Raw genomic sequence first — 14,471 nt, forward strand, 5'->3', positions numbered from 1 at the left:
ATAACCTTTGGCATCACATAAATTAAATACCAAGTCAAAATTGTTGTCGACGCTGTTGAAATAAAATTAATAAAATTTATTTTGCTGTTGTAATTGATGGAAAACTGCTGGAAATCTCACAGAAATGCGCGTCCGGTAGGTGGCGGTCACGTGCGCGTCACTGTTTAGCGCAGAATAGAAGACGAAGAAGACAAGAGGAGCGCGTCAAGAGATTGTGGCCCACTTTGTTGTTGTAGCTCTTTGAATATTTTGTGTCTGAAACGTGTTTGATTAACTTTATTGTCTGGCTTGCCGTCGCAATGGAGGTTCCGGGACCCGATAGCGACTGGAGAAGTCCTCAGTTCCGGCAGAAAGTCGTTGCTCAGATGTGAGATTTGATCGCCGTTTCGCTCTATCGCTTTCTGTGCTTTTCAGTTTAGCTTAAGATCATCTTTTTGTTGTTTAGTTATCACTATTGGCTCGCAGTTCTGAGGTTGTGTGTTTGAATCCTGGCTACACCCTGTGTGTGGTGTTAGCATTTAAATAGCAATGTGTCAAGACAAAACCAAAATCAACAGCTTTTCCAATTCTTTTTGAGTCATCAAACTCATGTCAAATACTTTTTGAGTCCTCAAACTCCTGTCAGCATTGCTGGTAAACGTGGAGGAATGCACAAATCCTCAAGATGCATGTAAATGTGACCATGTTGTGCAGTGAGGAGGCCAAGAGGAAGGCGGGGAGCGGACACAGCAAGTCCAGCACGGACATGGAGAACCACGTTTACATCAAAGCCAAGTCCAGAGTGAGTCGGGAGGGTTTGAAGTGGACCCTCTCAAAGGTGGCATCTTGAAGGAAAATTGATAATGTTGTATTTGCAGGAGGAGTATCTGTCCCTGGTGGCCAGGCTCATCATCCACTACCGCGACATCCGTGAGTCACCGTTAATTCATTCGGTCAGCCATCCCATTGCTCCTTGATATCTGACCCCTGCCTTGATTTTCTTTGACAGACAAAAAGACCCTGGGAGGTCCAGGTGAGTGCATCTGTACCGCTGCACGTGGACGGCGCAGGTAACGCGGCGTGTGTTGTCTCTACTAGATCCCATCAATGCCCTAACTAACCTGACGGGCGTCGGAGGGGGCCCGGGGGCCATCGGCATGGGGCCCCGCCCCGCCGGTGCCCCCGTTGGGGGAATGGGGCCCATGGCACCCATGCAGATAGGCCAGCATGCCATGCCCGGGGTGTCTGGAAATCCACAACCCTGTGAGTGCGTTTGCTTGCCCGCAGGCGCCGCACATCACTTTGATTTTGTGCGGCGGGGTGGAGGTGGAGCTTTGGTTAGTCGGGAAGTATTACATCCCGGTCAAAGCTAACTGCGCAGGCATGCAAACATGACAAGCACACATGGCAGTCTACCCCTCATTTCCCCCCACCTTCTCACTCTCGTTTCCGGTCCTCAGTGGGGGGTCCGACCCAGTTGTCCTTGCAGCAGCAACAGCAGCAGCAGCAGCAGAACTTGCAGTTCCAACAGTTCCAGCAGCAGCAGCAGCAGTTCCAAGTTCAACAGCAGATGAGAGCCCAGCAGCAGCAGATGCACCAGAACCAACAACAGCAAAATCAGCAGCAGCAGAACCAGGTACGCCCACAACCGCAACCACAAGCAGGTACTCGTCCCCTTCAGCCACCGCCGCCGCCAATTTGTGTGTGTGCAGATGCATCAGTCTAGGATGCAGCAGCAGCAGCAGATGGTGCAGTTACAGCTGCAGCAGCAGCATGCGCAGGCACAGGCACAGTCCATTCAGCACATGGTCCAGCAGCAGGCGCAGGCTCAGCCAGGCCCCATGCAGCCGCTCCTACAGCAGCAGCAGGCCGCCATGGTTCCACAGTCTCTGGCTGGACAAATGGCGCCCGCCCAGCACGTCCCCATCAACTCGTTGAGTCAGCAGCAGCACCAACTCAAGATGCAGCAGGCTTTCCAGGTCATAAGGCGCCTGACCCTACTTCCTTAACCCAAGGCCCCGCAGCAGCGTCCCCCTTTCTTGAGCTTCATAACTGAGACCCTTCCCTGAGCATTGCTCCCGTGCCCCTTGAACATCTGTGCAGGCCCGGGCAGCGTTGCAGCAACAGCAACAACAGCAGCAGCAGCAGCAGCAACAGCAGGCGGCCGTACAGGCGCAAATGGCCGCCGCATCAGGCCAGGTGAGTCGCCGCCTTCAGGTGGGAATCAGACAAGGAACCGCTGCCGTCAATCACGCGTCCATTCTTGTCCAGCTGGTGCGTCCCAACATGCAGATCCCTGCCCGAATGCCCCGGCCCGCAATGGCCCCGGCCATCCCGCCCCCCAATGCTGCCGCCGTGACGCAGCAGGTATGACCTCCAAGCTGTGACCTTTCAGGGTCTGTCAGTCAGCTCTGTTTGTCCTGGCAGGTGCAGCAGCATGCCATGATGTCGTCCCCCTCGCCCGTGCAGGTCCAGACCCCGCAGTCCATGCCTCCGCCTCCCCAACCCTCTCCTCAGCCTCCCACCTCACAGCCCAACTCGGCCAGGTATGAGAACGTGTCTTCGACGTCTTCCTGTCGGCGTTCTGCCTTACCGTCCACGACCTCATCCTTGCTGCAGCTCAGGTCCCACGCCGTCTCCGGGGGGCTTTCAGCCCAGCCCATCCCCCCAACCCTCACAGAGTCCGTCTACCGCCAGGACACCCCAGAACTATGGTGTCCCCTCGCCCGGCCCACTTAGCACTCCAGGTACAAACATGCACACACCCCATGCGACCGTGATCTGAACATGTCTTCCTAACAGGAAACCCAAACTCTGTGATGAGTCCCGCTGGGGCAGCGTCCCAGGAGGACCAGCAGTACATGGAAAAACTTAAGCAGCTTTCCAAATACATCGAGCCTCTGCGTCGCATGATCAACAAGATTGATAAGAACGAAGGTAGTGGGTGGGGCTGAGCGGTAAATGTAAATGCACTTCTCGTGAGCGGGCGTTGACTTGTTGTCATTGTCAGAGCGAAAGAAGGACCTCAGCAAGATGAAGAGTCTCCTCAACATCCTCACAGACCCCAAGACCAGGTGAAAGGACTGGGCTATTGTTGAACTCCATGTTACCATGGAGACAGTCCTCTTAATTCTTCTGACCTTCAGGTGTCCTCTGAAGACGCTGCAGAAGTGTGAGATTGCATTGGAGAAGCTAAAGAACGACATGGCCGTGGTAAGATACGCCCCCGCCCTCCGCGTTACATCATCAGCGCTAACGCGTGTGCGTTTTTTGCTCAGCCGACACCTCCGCCGCCACTGCCGCCCAAGCAGCCGTATTTGTGCCAGCCACTACTTGACGCGGTTATGGCCAACCTCCGCTCTCCCGTCTTCAACCACTCGCTCCATCGCACCTTCGCCCCCGCCTTATCCGCCATTCACGGCCCACCCATCACGTAAGCATGAGAGGCTACTCTTCCGGCTCCCCACAAAATCCTCCCCAGGTGCCTGCAAGTTTGCACTCCACGGGTAACTTTTTGCGGCATCCTCCTCAGCGGCCCGTCGGTTCCTTTGCGGAAGAGGAAGCATGACGAGGATGAGCGTCAGAAGGTGCCCAACATCCTGCAGGGCGAGGTGGCCCGGCTGGACGTTAAGTTCCTGGTGCACCTGGACCCGGCCTACTGCAGTAACAACGGCGCCGTGCACCTGCTGTGCAAGCTCGGTGAGACACTAAGACGCCCCCACCCCACAAGCTCGCCTCGTCTCTGAGCTCCTTTTGTTTCCGCAGAGGACAAAAACCTTCCTACCGTTCCGCCGCTCCAGCTGAGCGTTCCCGCTGACTATCCGGACAATAGCCCCTACTGGGCTGACCACGCCGACCAGTACGGTGAGTAAAGTTACGAGCAATCGCTACAGAGGCATTTCTGCTACGAGAAGTGGCAAGATATCAAAATGTGCGCAGGCGCCAACCATTTCCTGCAGTCGGTGCATAGGACCCTGGCGTCCAAGCTGCTGCAGCTCCCCGACAAGCACTCGCTGACGGAGGTTCTGCACACGTGGGCGCAGAGCGTCCGCCAGGCCTGTTTGTCCGCCGCGTGATGGCAACATCTCAAATGGCAACCTTTTTTCTCTTTGAACATTAATAAAACACCATCATCACGTCTGAAGACCACATATGAGGACATTTTATTCACATCATTAAAAAAGAAGGCAAAAAAAGTGTTGTGCATCAAAAGTGTAGCGAAAAGGCTCTGTAGGACACGTTGGTGAACACGTCCACAAATTGGCTGCTTCCTGCCACCGTCAAGACCTACAACACCAAAAAAAGCTTCATACATCTGACACATGCCTGCCTGTGATCAGTTAGTAGCTACGTCATTTTCTGCTTATGGATTCCCATCCCCGACTACCTGGTGTTCGGCGCTGTTGGTGTTGAGCTCCAGGCTGTTGACGTTGTTGGGCGTGCACGGGATCTGAGCCTTGACCTGTCCCCCCAGCAGGCAGTGGGACACGGTGGGACCTTGGCCCACTGCCAGAATCTGCGACAGGACAGACACGCAAGTTGAAGGCGGCGCGGTGCCATTTCAGTTGTAGCGGATTTTGCTCACCATGTCCTGGTAGAAGCTGGCTTGTCTCTGGCAGCCGCTCAGCGCGAAGACGGACGTGGGCGTCAGGGAGCGAAGGTGCCACAGGGAAAGGGACGGACCGCCGCCGCACAGCTGGACCCACATAACAATCAAAACCAAGAACCAAAGGATGTTCACTGCACTGAGAACTTCTGCCTCCTCACCATCCAATCCGAATCGGTGGTCAAACAGCTGATCCACTTGCCAAACTGAGGGCGGGCACATTTCTGTCAAACACGGAAAGACGAGGAGCTAAATCAACAGTACGCTAACAGACAGCTGCAGCCACGTGATGACGGCATCTTACCTGGTACTTGTGCACCTCCACGCAGTGAACGCACTGAGATGTCCTGCTGTCTGCACACAACAAGACTCAACAATCACAAAATGTCATTTGTGTGCTTAACAGGAGATTTCCAGAAAAACAGGAAATTCCAAATTCTGGGGAAGATGGAATTTGCAATTCCAGCAAAAGTGGCAATTTAGGGAATATGGAACTTTAAGATGTCCTTCTGGCCTCACCCCACATCCTGACGGCGCCATCTTCGCTGCCCGAGAGAACCTCACCCTCGCGCTCTCTGACACTCAAACAGTGGACGTAGTCCGAGTGTCCTCGGAAGACGGCCTGAGGGTGAAGATGGAAACGTCAACATTGGCTGCCGCTTAGCGATGCTGGCACTTGCACTCGCAGCCCGCCTTAAAGACGCCGTGCTCAAGATCCAGGACGTGAACGTTGTTGTCACCGCCACCAAACACCACGCTGTTGTCCTGACACCAACACACAAACACTTTTGTTTAGTGGACTCAAACAGGGCAAAGCGTGTACTACTACAGAACTTTTCCCAACTCACTCGGGGGTTGACCGCCATGGCGTTGATCTCTGGGATCTCCATGTTGGCTCTGATGGAGGAACGAGAGAGAGAGAAGGCGTTTACGTGATCTGCCGCAAGCCAGACATTGGTGAACGGTGAGCCGTCCTGCGTTGGGGCCCGCCACTCACTTGTATTCCGGTCTCTTTGTCCACACAACTTTAACATTCTGAAGGCAACACACAAAAAAAGCCCAACAGTGAGTTACGCCCCGCGGTGCTATGTCAACGTGCCATCGTGTGTCACTACCTTCTTGATGAGCTCGGCCCAATTCCAAGCGCTAACCGACCCGTCCCCGGCACTCAGCAGATGGCCACCAAACGACTCCAGACACAACACGGGACCGTCGTGAGCTGAGATGCACCCAGTCAGTGGGATAGACATTTGCTTCACCCGAAATGGACAAAAGCTCAACATTGCTCACCTGGAAACGTAAACAAGGGCTTCCGACCCGCCTCCGACGCATCAGGGCTCAAAGCTGCGCACAAACTGAAACGACTTTCTTCCTCAGCATCTTTATCGCCCGTTCTCATCATCATCCTCGCAAGGCTCACCTGAAGATGGCGATCTCCCCGTAGTTGTTTCCCGCCGCCAGGAAACGTCCACATGGTGAAAACCGTTGAGAGAACACTGACATGTGCAGCAGCTGTGGATACGTCGCATGTTCTTAACATGTCATACATGTTTAGATGTGCACGTTTTGAGGCTGTTGTATCATAGTTGTCTTTCCACACAAATTAGGACAACGATGTTTGTTTCGTTTTAAAAGCAGTCAATTTTATTTGGCCATGACTCAAATTAAGTCATCTTTATTGGAGGAAGAAAGGAGAAAGTTTACCTCGACGGGTCCCATTGTTGAGTTGCGTGCACGGACGGCGCGATTTGATCGGCAGTGCAAGCGCACAAAATGCACGTCGCCGCGCATTGCATTCTGGGATATGTAGTCTGAGGAGCGCGATCGCGACATGCTCGGTGTATTGTCATAATGGCAGGCAGTGCGTTAATCAGTGTGTGGTATTGAAGGGGGATATTTATTTTAATTTGTCATCACATCAATACAGCAACAACAACAAAACACAGCTAAAGCATTAAGGGAAGACGAAAACAAAAGAAAATCTCCCAACATGGCGCTGCTCCTTTTCCCGCTCGGCCCGGCTCGGCACCATTCGGCTTGGCTTCTCCCGTTCATGTGGAAAATAAAAATGAAAACTCTTGTAGACAGCAAATGATCAATTGGCGTGCTTTATCGTTTTTTCCAGCTGGTCGTCGTCGTCGTGCTGCGCGCATGATGACGCGGTGCGCGGCAGGAAGTGTGTTGTCGTCGCTGTCGTCGTAGCGGCGGCGGACAGCCAAGAGGCAAAAGTCGAGCGTGCAAAAGAAAAACAGCAGATGCCCCAAAAAAAAAAAAAAACATGGTTCGTCGCTGACGACCAAACGTTCTTCGTTTGCATCGCACGCCGACGCAACTCGCTTCATTTAGCGGGACGCGGAGGCCAGCGGAAGGGTAAGTTTGAGGCTGCAAAGCAGCTTCCCCCTCCCCACACTAAAGGGGGGGCCGCGCGCGGAGGGTCGACATCTTTGTGTAGCTGAGGGGCTAGCTCAGTTAGCTTGGGGGCTAGCGGAGGGGCTAACACGGCCGCCGGCCGAGGCTGATTGCGGAAAGCAGTCCGCGTCTTGCGTCTGCGTACATTTGAGAGTGAGCATTGTGGTGGCTGGGTGCTTGGTTGGTTGTTTGTTTGCTTGCTTTATTGCTGTCAAGCTGAGAATACGAGCCAGGTTCCTAAACAGCTAGCCGGCGAGCTAACGTTGTCGGGCTGCTTGTGGTTAACGTGCACAATGGCGTTTTCGTCAAAGTCAAACATGTTCTAAAGCGCCGCCGTGGTCGCCGCCACTGGGCTGATTTGGCCCCGGGTCGGCCGCGCTGCGCGCTGTGCGGGCAGGTAGGCGGCGGTTCGTCGCTGAACAGCCCTTGTCATTTTTGTTGTGGACGGAATCAACCCGTCAGCTTGCTCGTTTGGGTTAACGGTGGAGGCGGCGAATGACGCTCCGTGAAAGGAAAAGCCGCGCGGCGGGAAAGATGCTTGGCTTTGTCCGACAGATGCGCGCTGGAGTCGGGCCAAGGTCAGGCGGCCCCCTCCACGCGCGGCCCGCTTTCCCCCACAGTCTTCCTCTCCCCTTTTCCCCTTCACTGCGCCAGCACGTCAGTCACAGAAAGCCATTGGCAACTTCACACGTAAACAACAACACGTGCATGCTAAATAAATGAGATTATCACATGAAAGTGTTGTCTGATGACATGTTGCCATAGAAACACTGAAGACCTCAAAGTCGGTTGCAGTCCTTTACTTCATTTCCTACTTATTTTTGTAAAGTGGACTTGGGCTCCATGCATACTGCAGGTCAATATTTTTGGCCCATATGTGACCTGTGCGCATGCAGATATTAATTAGATGCAATGCAACTCCAGTGTGCAATCGTGCTCATCCAAGTGTCATCTGTGAAAGAGCATTTAATTGTTGTGTTACTCTACATTGCTAGCAGAGACAGATGCAGAATGTTGTATTTGCAGTAAATGAATCACTTGACTTAATACACATGCTCACCCCCCCCCCCCCCCCTCTCTTGTCTCCGTAGTAACGCCTCACAGGCCACCTGCCAGGGGCGTGGCCCGATTGGCCGTTGGGGAGAAGATGGTCGGCGTATTCGACTGATGAGCAAAGCCCCTCTCAAGCGAAAGCCCCTCCCACCCGTCCCAATGGTCACCGGCGGTCGCGCCGTGGCGACTCCCACCTGAAAGCTGGCCAGAGTACTATGGCAATGCATGATATGAGTCGTGCCAAGGGTTTCCCCTGTAAAGAATGTGATATGGTCTGCCCCAGTACTCCAAGTCTTCTAGAACATATGAAAGCACATTACCAGCAAGGAGAAAGTGCACGTTTTGAGTGTGAACAGTGTGGAAGAATTTACAAGCACGCCGCTAGTTTGGCCAACCATAAAAAGTCTCACGAAGTGGGCTCCTTCCAGTGTCCCGTCTGCACCCGCACCCTGCCCAACGCGGTTGCTCTCAAAAACCACCTTCGCATACACACCTTGTCCCCGAGTAGCGCTCACGCCGAAGAAGAGAACGAGGAGGTTCCCGAGGAAGGAGGCCCTCACGAAAGGGACTACGCCCTCGGCCAGGAGCTCCCGGACGGCTTCGGACGCTCTCACTTGAACAATAGCGCCCTGCAGGGCCACGAAGGTACCAAAGGTTCCCCCGAGTCGGACGACGCCTGGGATCGACCGTTCAAGTGCGACCAGTGCGACAGAACCTACCGGCATCACGGTAGCTTGGTAAACCACAAGAAGTGCCACCAGCAAGGAAGCTTCAAGTGCTCTGTGTGCTTCAAACAATTTAGCAACCTGGCTGCCCTCAACAGCCACGAGAGGACTCACTCAAAGTTCAAGAGCCCTGCAGCGTCCATGGTGAGCGGCGGAGGCGGCCTCCACCAGTCTGAGCGCGGTGGGGGCAGCGGCTCTCAGGCCACCCAGAGTGACAACGCCAACTCCTGCTTCTGCCACCTGTGCCAGATTGCACTCCCCAACAAGGCCGATTTCCAGGAGCACATTCTCCTTCACAACAGCACCTCGCCGTCCCTCGGACTGTCCCGAAGCTTTCCCGGCATCATGCCTCACAATTTGAGTGCAGTTCGATCGCCGGCGTACACTCCAGCTCTTGGGGACCCTCTACCCCTCCCGCCTTTGCCCGGTGATAAGAGGGGTCCCTACGACCCCATCATGGGCCCTCCCGTCAACAATCCCATATATACGTGTGCATACTGCGGAGCGGGACATCCCGACCTGGAGACCCTTAAAGTACACTATCTGACCCACGACCCCCACCCGGCCTCCCACGGCCAGGACAGCTCCATACTCAACTCGGATTCCCAGGGCTCTGTGTCATCTTCATCGGGAAGCCGCGTGGCCCAGGCCGGCTCTCCGGATGACGGCGAACGTCGCTTCAAGTGCGGCGAGTGCGGCAAGAGCTATCGGCACGCCGGCAGCCTGGTCAACCACAAGCGCTGTCATCAAACGGGCCACTATCAGTGTAGCGTCTGCTGTAAGCAGTACCCTCATTTGGCGGCGCTACACAGCCACCTGCGAAGCCACAAGGGCCGCTCCTCCAACCAGCCTCTGGGTGACGGGAACGACTGGTTATCGCCGGAGCCGCTGACGTTGGACTCTCAGCAGAGCTACGTGCAGGAGAGCAGCGGCGCCACCACGCCCATCTCTCTGCCGGGAAACCTCACGGACACTGCCCACTTTGTACCGGACGGCGGTCACAGCAACGCTTTGGACTCGCTGGAGTTCCACGAGCGCTTCGACGGGGGCTCCGCCCACCGGCAGGCCGACCGCCACGTGTGCGCCGACTGCGGTGAGATGTATGCCGACGTGTCCGGTATCAAATCGCACATGTGCTCCCGCCGAGGTCAAGCGCCACCACAGCAGCAGAGTAACATGTCCAACGGTTTTATCGGCAACATGAACTACCACAACTCCAGTAGCAGCTCCATGCAGGCTTCTGACGGTCTTAAGGAAGGGACCGGTCAGCGGCAGTACGCCCAGACCGGAGGGAAGAGGATGGCAAATCCTGACAAGGATGAAGACGACGGAGAAATCTACCAGTGCTCCGTGTGTGGGAACCATTACGCCAGCCTACGAGCCCTGCGTAGCCATCTGCGAAGTCACGCCAATAATCCCTCCGGTCCTGGACCATCTAGTCTGGAGCAGGACTGGCGGATGATCTGCTCCACATGTGGTCAAAGCTTCTCCAGGAAGCAAGACCTCCTGAATCACCAACTAGTCCACGGTCCGCAGAGACCCGATGACCAACAACAGGGCATTGGAGCTGCTTCGGCCAACGGCGGTGACAAGATGGACGGGCGCAACCACATTTGCGTGGACTGCGGCATGTTCTTCGCTGACCGTCACCACCTGATCACCCACCTGTGTCCCGGAAAGAATCGGGCCGGCTCGCTCAGCAAGCAGGGCCTCAACGGAGCCAAAGGGATGTCCGGAGGCGAGGGCATGGGCGGCGGGGTCGCGGGCGGAAGCCGTGACCTCGGTGGGAATGGCCGACGGCCAATGTTGGACCAAAGTGACAAACCCCACAAGTGCGACCAGTGCGGGCGAGGCTACAGACACCCGTGTTCCCTGCTCAACCACAAAAAGTCTCACAAGACTGGCGTCTTCCGCTGCCTGGTATGTCAGAAGCGTTACTACAACTTGCTGGCCCTCAAGAACCACCAGAGGACTCACTTTGACCTCAAAAGGTACGCCCACCGTTTTACTTTGCCACCAGGTAAAGGGTCAGGTGTTGAGGGATGGTCAGTCCAACCATCAACAGGTGTCATGCCAGTCGCGTCAGATAATTTTGCCTAGGTTGGTATCGGCAGAATAACCGATACCTTGAAATCGGCCCGATATCGGTGCCTGGTACTTGACTATCCTTAGTCTAACTGTTGACTTGTATGACTTCTGTTGTTGACTTATTAACTGCGATGAGCTAAATTGACGTGTCCCTTCTAACTCCAGGCACAAGTGTGAAGAATGCGGGAAGGCCTTCAAGATCCAAAAACAGCTGATTAATCACCTCCGTCTCCATGAAGAACACCGGGCCAAAGGACTGGTCCGCACCGGCCCCAACGGCTCGCGCTACCAGCAGCCCGGCCCGTCTCAGATGGCGAGCATGCGAGGCGAGTCTTCCAAGGGCCCCGCCGTGGGTGTCAAGTACGCTCAGCAGGGCTTCAAAAAGCCCTACTCGTCGGCCGGGACGTCCAGGCCTCAGAAGTTTGACCCAGCGGAGAGCGGGCGGCGGCCTTTCGCCTGCGAGGAATGCGGCAAGACGTACCGGCACGCGGGCAGCTTGGCCAATCACAAGAACCTCCACAAAATCGGCGAGTACCATTGCAACGTGTGCAACTCCACCTACCCGAATCGTCTGGCCATGAAGAACCACCTGCGCCTCCACTTTGCGCAGAAGAAGCACAACTGCCAGGAGTGTGGCAAGGGTTTCCGTACCCAGAGGCAGCTGGCCACGCACACCACGGCAGGCCTGTGCAAGGGCCCGCAAGGGCCCGGAGCCCAGATGGACTTTGAGTGCGACGGCTGCTGCGAGGGCTTCTCGTCGGCCGAGCAGCTGGCCGCGCACGACTGCCCGGCCCAGCACATGCCGTCCTCGTCGTCGGCCGGCAGCTCGGCCAACGTCAGCGTAGAGAGGAGCTCTGTGGACCTGGACTCGGATGAGAGGCCTTACGCGTGCGACCTGTGCAGCTGCGCCTACAAGCACGCCAGCTCTCTGCTCAACCACAAACACACGCACAAAACGGGCGACTTCCGCTGTAACTTCTGCGATAAGCCCTACACCAACTACATGGCTCTGCGCAACCACATGCGCATCCACACGCAGCGCAAGAAGCACATCTGCCACACGTGCGGGAAAGCCTTCCGCCTGGCCCGCTTTCTGCGCAACCACCAGAAAGTCCACGAGGAGGGCGCCACGCCCTTCGGCTGCCCCACCTGCGGCAAGAGTTTCCAGGGCAGGTCCGGACTGGCTCGACACCGCTGCGGCGACAACAACCAGGTAGGCCTGGACGTCAGGAGGAAGACGCCCGGCGGCACGGGAGAGGGCGACGAGTGTCGCTACACGTGAGTTGTCCTCGCTTTGTTTAGCATTTTTGGAACTTGTCCAAATAGTGAAGATGAATTTAGCTCTGCACATGTCTATTCCAGGTATATGATCTCCAATCCGGCTTCCTTGGGACCATTCGCGTGCCGGAATTCGGATTTTTCTGAAGTTTGGACAAATTGAATTAGTGGAGAGACCAGTTAAGTCACCCCCGTTTGCTTTCAGTTAGCATCCACTCTGTCTTTGTGCTGCTGATGTTGTGTGTCCGTGTGTGCGAGAGACCGGCCCACCTGTAGACAAGATTAGGAAGAGGGCGTGGGGGCGGACCAGGGTGACCTTGCCTTTGGGCCGGTCCCCCTCGCCAGGCCCCTGCTTCGGCCGCTAGGAAGTCTTGTTGGCTAAGCCGGATTGCAGATCATATACTGTAACGCTAACGTGATGCCGACGCAGTAGCGTAACGTTGATGTACGCATGATGTGCGCTTCTACTCGGCATCTAACGTTGAATCTGTGCGCAGGTGTGACCAATGCGGACGCTCCTACCGTCATGCCAGTTCCCTCCTCAACCACAAGAACACGCACACGCTCGGCATCTACCACTGCGCCGTGTGTCTCAAGACATACAACAACCTCCTGGCCCTCAAGAACCACCGCCGCATCCACTCGGAGATCCGCCGCCACCACTGCCACGACTGCGGCAAGACCTTCCGAGTGGCCTCGCAACTCTACAACCACCGGCGGGTCCACCAGAAACAGCGGGAGCTGACCTGCGCCTCCTGCCGCCGCGCCTTCCCTACGCAGGCCAGCTTCCGGCTGCACATGGAGATCAGCCACGGCCAAGCGCCACTGCGGCCCCCGCCCCATCGCCACCGGCCGGGCTGGGGCTCGGGCCTTGACCTCACCTTGATGCAAGAGCAGGGCGCTGGCGCCGAAAACCGGGTCCGCGCACGGCAGGCGTTAGCCAAGGCTCACGTGTGCGAACAGTGCGGCCGCTCCTACCGCCACGCCAGCTCGCTGGTCAACCACAAGAACAGCCACAAGACCGGAAGCTTCTTCTGCAACTCCTGCCACAAGCAGTTCCCCAACCTGATGTCCCTCAAGAACCACCGGCGCATCCACACCGAGCCCAAACGCTACCAGTGCCCCGAGTGCGGCAAGTCCTTCCGGGTGTCTACGCAGCTCATCTGCCACCGCCGCATGCACACGAAGGAAAAACCCTTTACGTGCTCGCAGTGTGACAAACGCTTCTCCTCCAAGTCCAACCTCAGGCACCACATGAAGGTCCACTGGGCCGACAACTCTGCGGCGACGCCCCGCAGGATTGCCGGCCCGCCGCCCAATTTTGGTGGCGCCTTTATCTGAACTCAGCTTGCTAGCGGGGCTCGGTGCACCAGAGACAAACACAAACACGCTCTGGCCGAAGCTAGACGTGTGAACGGGCTCAAACGCGCTTCCTGGACACACACACTCAGCGAGACTCAAGTGACAGATTGGCGGAGCTAAGGCTGCTTTGAAGAGGCGGGACTTTGACTTTTCATATGCCTCTGCCCGTAACGTTTGTGGCCTCTGCATTTTGGACGCTGTCTCCCGCAAACAGGATTGGCCCACGTGCGAGTGGGTAATGGGCGTGTCTGTCAGGAAGATCCGCCTCCTGATTGTGTAGGATAGTTAGCGTGTTATCAATACACGTATGTATCGTACGTGTGTGTAGTAGCAGCAGCGCTAGTGTGTAGATGTCTTTAGAGCTGTGATGTCTCATAATCCTTCTGGTCCCCTGTGCTAAAGGGACCTTTGTATCTCCTAGCGTAGCTTTTGCCGTATTTATTGATTGGATGCTGAGGTGCTAGTTAGCGTCATGATGTTAGCGAGCGCGTTTGACTTTATGTACGCTTAGTTTGAAGTCACGTGACTTTTCTAACGTCTTTTGATAACTTGTTAACTTGAAACTGCTGAGGACTGAAAACAAAACGGACGACAAATTTGCGTCGTCCATTCACATGCTGGATGTCATTCAACGAGAGAAGCGTGCGTGGAATTTCTAAATGAAAGAAGTGGACTGACTGGCCTCCCGGGAACCCGTGTCCTTAACGTTATTGTTTTAATATTGATTGTGCTTCTTTTTACACTTGTATGATGAGTCTTCGCATGTCACTTTGTATTTTGTATTTCGTGTTTTGACATCAAACTCGACTGTAAACTTCATTTACACGCATTAAATGACTTCCACAAACACGCTTTGCTTTTGTCGACGCAGTCAAAGAACCAAATCGGCTAAACCTTGTCTGTCCATTCACACATATCATTTTAACCTCTCCATTTACACACATTTTGACAAACACTCGTCTGTCCATTCA

At 55.4% G+C, this 14,471-nt stretch overlaps 3 protein-coding genes across 6 annotated transcripts; 2 read left to right on the forward strand and 1 right to left on the reverse strand.

Annotated features, from left to right (window-relative positions):
• The first annotated feature begins 168 nt into the window (after window positions 1–168).
• On the forward strand, window positions 169–4,128 carry med15 (mediator complex subunit 15). The gene is made up of 18 exons (XM_061302766.1): window positions 169–367; window positions 694–781; window positions 858–909; window positions 989–1,012; window positions 1,078–1,242; window positions 1,440–1,615; window positions 1,692–1,958; window positions 2,083–2,178; window positions 2,251–2,346; window positions 2,407–2,525; window positions 2,599–2,726; window positions 2,782–2,916; window positions 2,990–3,053; window positions 3,126–3,192; window positions 3,258–3,412; window positions 3,512–3,678; window positions 3,745–3,843; window positions 3,919–4,128. The coding sequence occupies exons 1-18, from the start codon at window positions 300–302 to the stop codon at window positions 4,053–4,055; spliced, it is 2,103 nt and encodes a 700-aa protein (XP_061158750.1). The 5' UTR covers window positions 169–299; the 3' UTR covers window positions 4,056–4,128.
• thoc6 (THO complex 6) lies at window positions 4,113–6,359 on the reverse strand. The gene is made up of 13 exons (XM_061302780.1): window positions 6,290–6,359; window positions 6,006–6,097; window positions 5,876–5,940; window positions 5,701–5,804; window positions 5,583–5,620; window positions 5,434–5,482; window positions 5,279–5,350; window positions 5,105–5,207; window positions 4,890–4,939; window positions 4,747–4,809; window positions 4,565–4,675; window positions 4,367–4,495; window positions 4,113–4,266 (listed from the first exon to the last, which is right to left on the reverse strand). Exons 1-13 carry the CDS (start codon window positions 6,302–6,304, stop codon window positions 4,186–4,188), a joined length of 972 nt encoding a protein of 323 aa, XP_061158764.1. The 5' UTR covers window positions 6,305–6,359; the 3' UTR covers window positions 4,113–4,185.
• A 417-nt stretch (window positions 6,360–6,776) lies between these two features.
• si:dkey-89b17.4 (zinc finger protein 646) lies at window positions 6,777–14,347 on the forward strand. 4 transcript variants are annotated; one of them, XM_061302760.1, is made up of 5 exons: window positions 6,777–6,955; window positions 8,086–10,763; window positions 11,026–12,138; window positions 12,223–12,317; window positions 12,636–12,777. In XM_061302760.1, exons 2-4 carry the CDS (start codon window positions 8,263–8,265, stop codon window positions 12,299–12,301), a joined length of 3,693 nt encoding a protein of 1,230 aa, XP_061158744.1. In that variant the 5' UTR covers window positions 6,777–6,955; window positions 8,086–8,262; the 3' UTR covers window positions 12,302–12,317; window positions 12,636–12,777. The 4 variants fall into 4 exon arrangements, with proteins under 4 accessions (XP_061158744.1, XP_061158745.1, XP_061158742.1 ...); XM_061302761.1 differs by having other exon boundaries at window positions 12,223–12,315; window positions 12,633–12,772; XM_061302758.1 differs by lacking the exon at window positions 12,223–12,317 and having other exon boundaries at window positions 6,778–6,955; window positions 12,636–14,347.
• Window positions 14,348–14,471: the final 124 nt, after the last annotated feature.

Source organism: Syngnathus typhle, linkage group LG17 (genome assembly GCF_033458585.1).
Source record: "Syngnathus typhle isolate RoL2023-S1 ecotype Sweden linkage group LG17, RoL_Styp_1.0, whole genome shotgun sequence".
Taxonomy (NCBI): Eukaryota; Metazoa; Chordata; class Actinopteri; order Syngnathiformes; family Syngnathidae; genus Syngnathus; species Syngnathus typhle.

Excerpts from the sequence above, each read along its gene's own strand:
- thoc6 (XM_061302780.1), bottom strand. Across the intron at positions 5,805-5,875 it reads GCCCTTGTTTACGTTTCCAG|CTCACGACGGTCCCGTGTTG; the intron begins GTGAGCAATGTT and ends GGTGCATCTCAG. Across the intron at positions 4,267-4,366 it reads CCAACAGCGCCGAACACCAG|GTCTTGACGGTGGCAGGAAG; the intron begins GTAGTCGGGGAT and ends TTGGTGTTGTAG.
- med15 (XM_061302766.1), top strand. The coding sequence starts at position 300 with ATGGAGGTTCCGGGACCCGATAGCGACTGGAGAAGTCCTCAGTTCCGG. Across the intron at positions 782-857 it reads ACATCAAAGCCAAGTCCAGA|GAGGAGTATCTGTCCCTGGT; the intron begins GTGAGTCGGGAG and ends TTGTATTTGCAG. Across the intron at positions 3,413-3,511 it reads ATTCACGGCCCACCCATCAC|CGGCCCGTCGGTTCCTTTGC; the intron begins GTAAGCATGAGA and ends CATCCTCCTCAG.
- si:dkey-89b17.4 (XM_061302758.1), top strand. The coding sequence starts at position 8,263 with ATGGCAATGCATGATATGAGTCGTGCCAAGGGTTTCCCCTGTAAAGAA. Across the intron at positions 10,764-11,025 it reads ACTCACTTTGACCTCAAAAG|GCACAAGTGTGAAGAATGCG; the intron begins GTACGCCCACCG and ends TTCTAACTCCAG. Across the intron at positions 12,139-12,635 it reads GGCGACGAGTGTCGCTACAC|GTGTGACCAATGCGGACGCT; the intron begins GTGAGTTGTCCT and ends ATCTGTGCGCAG.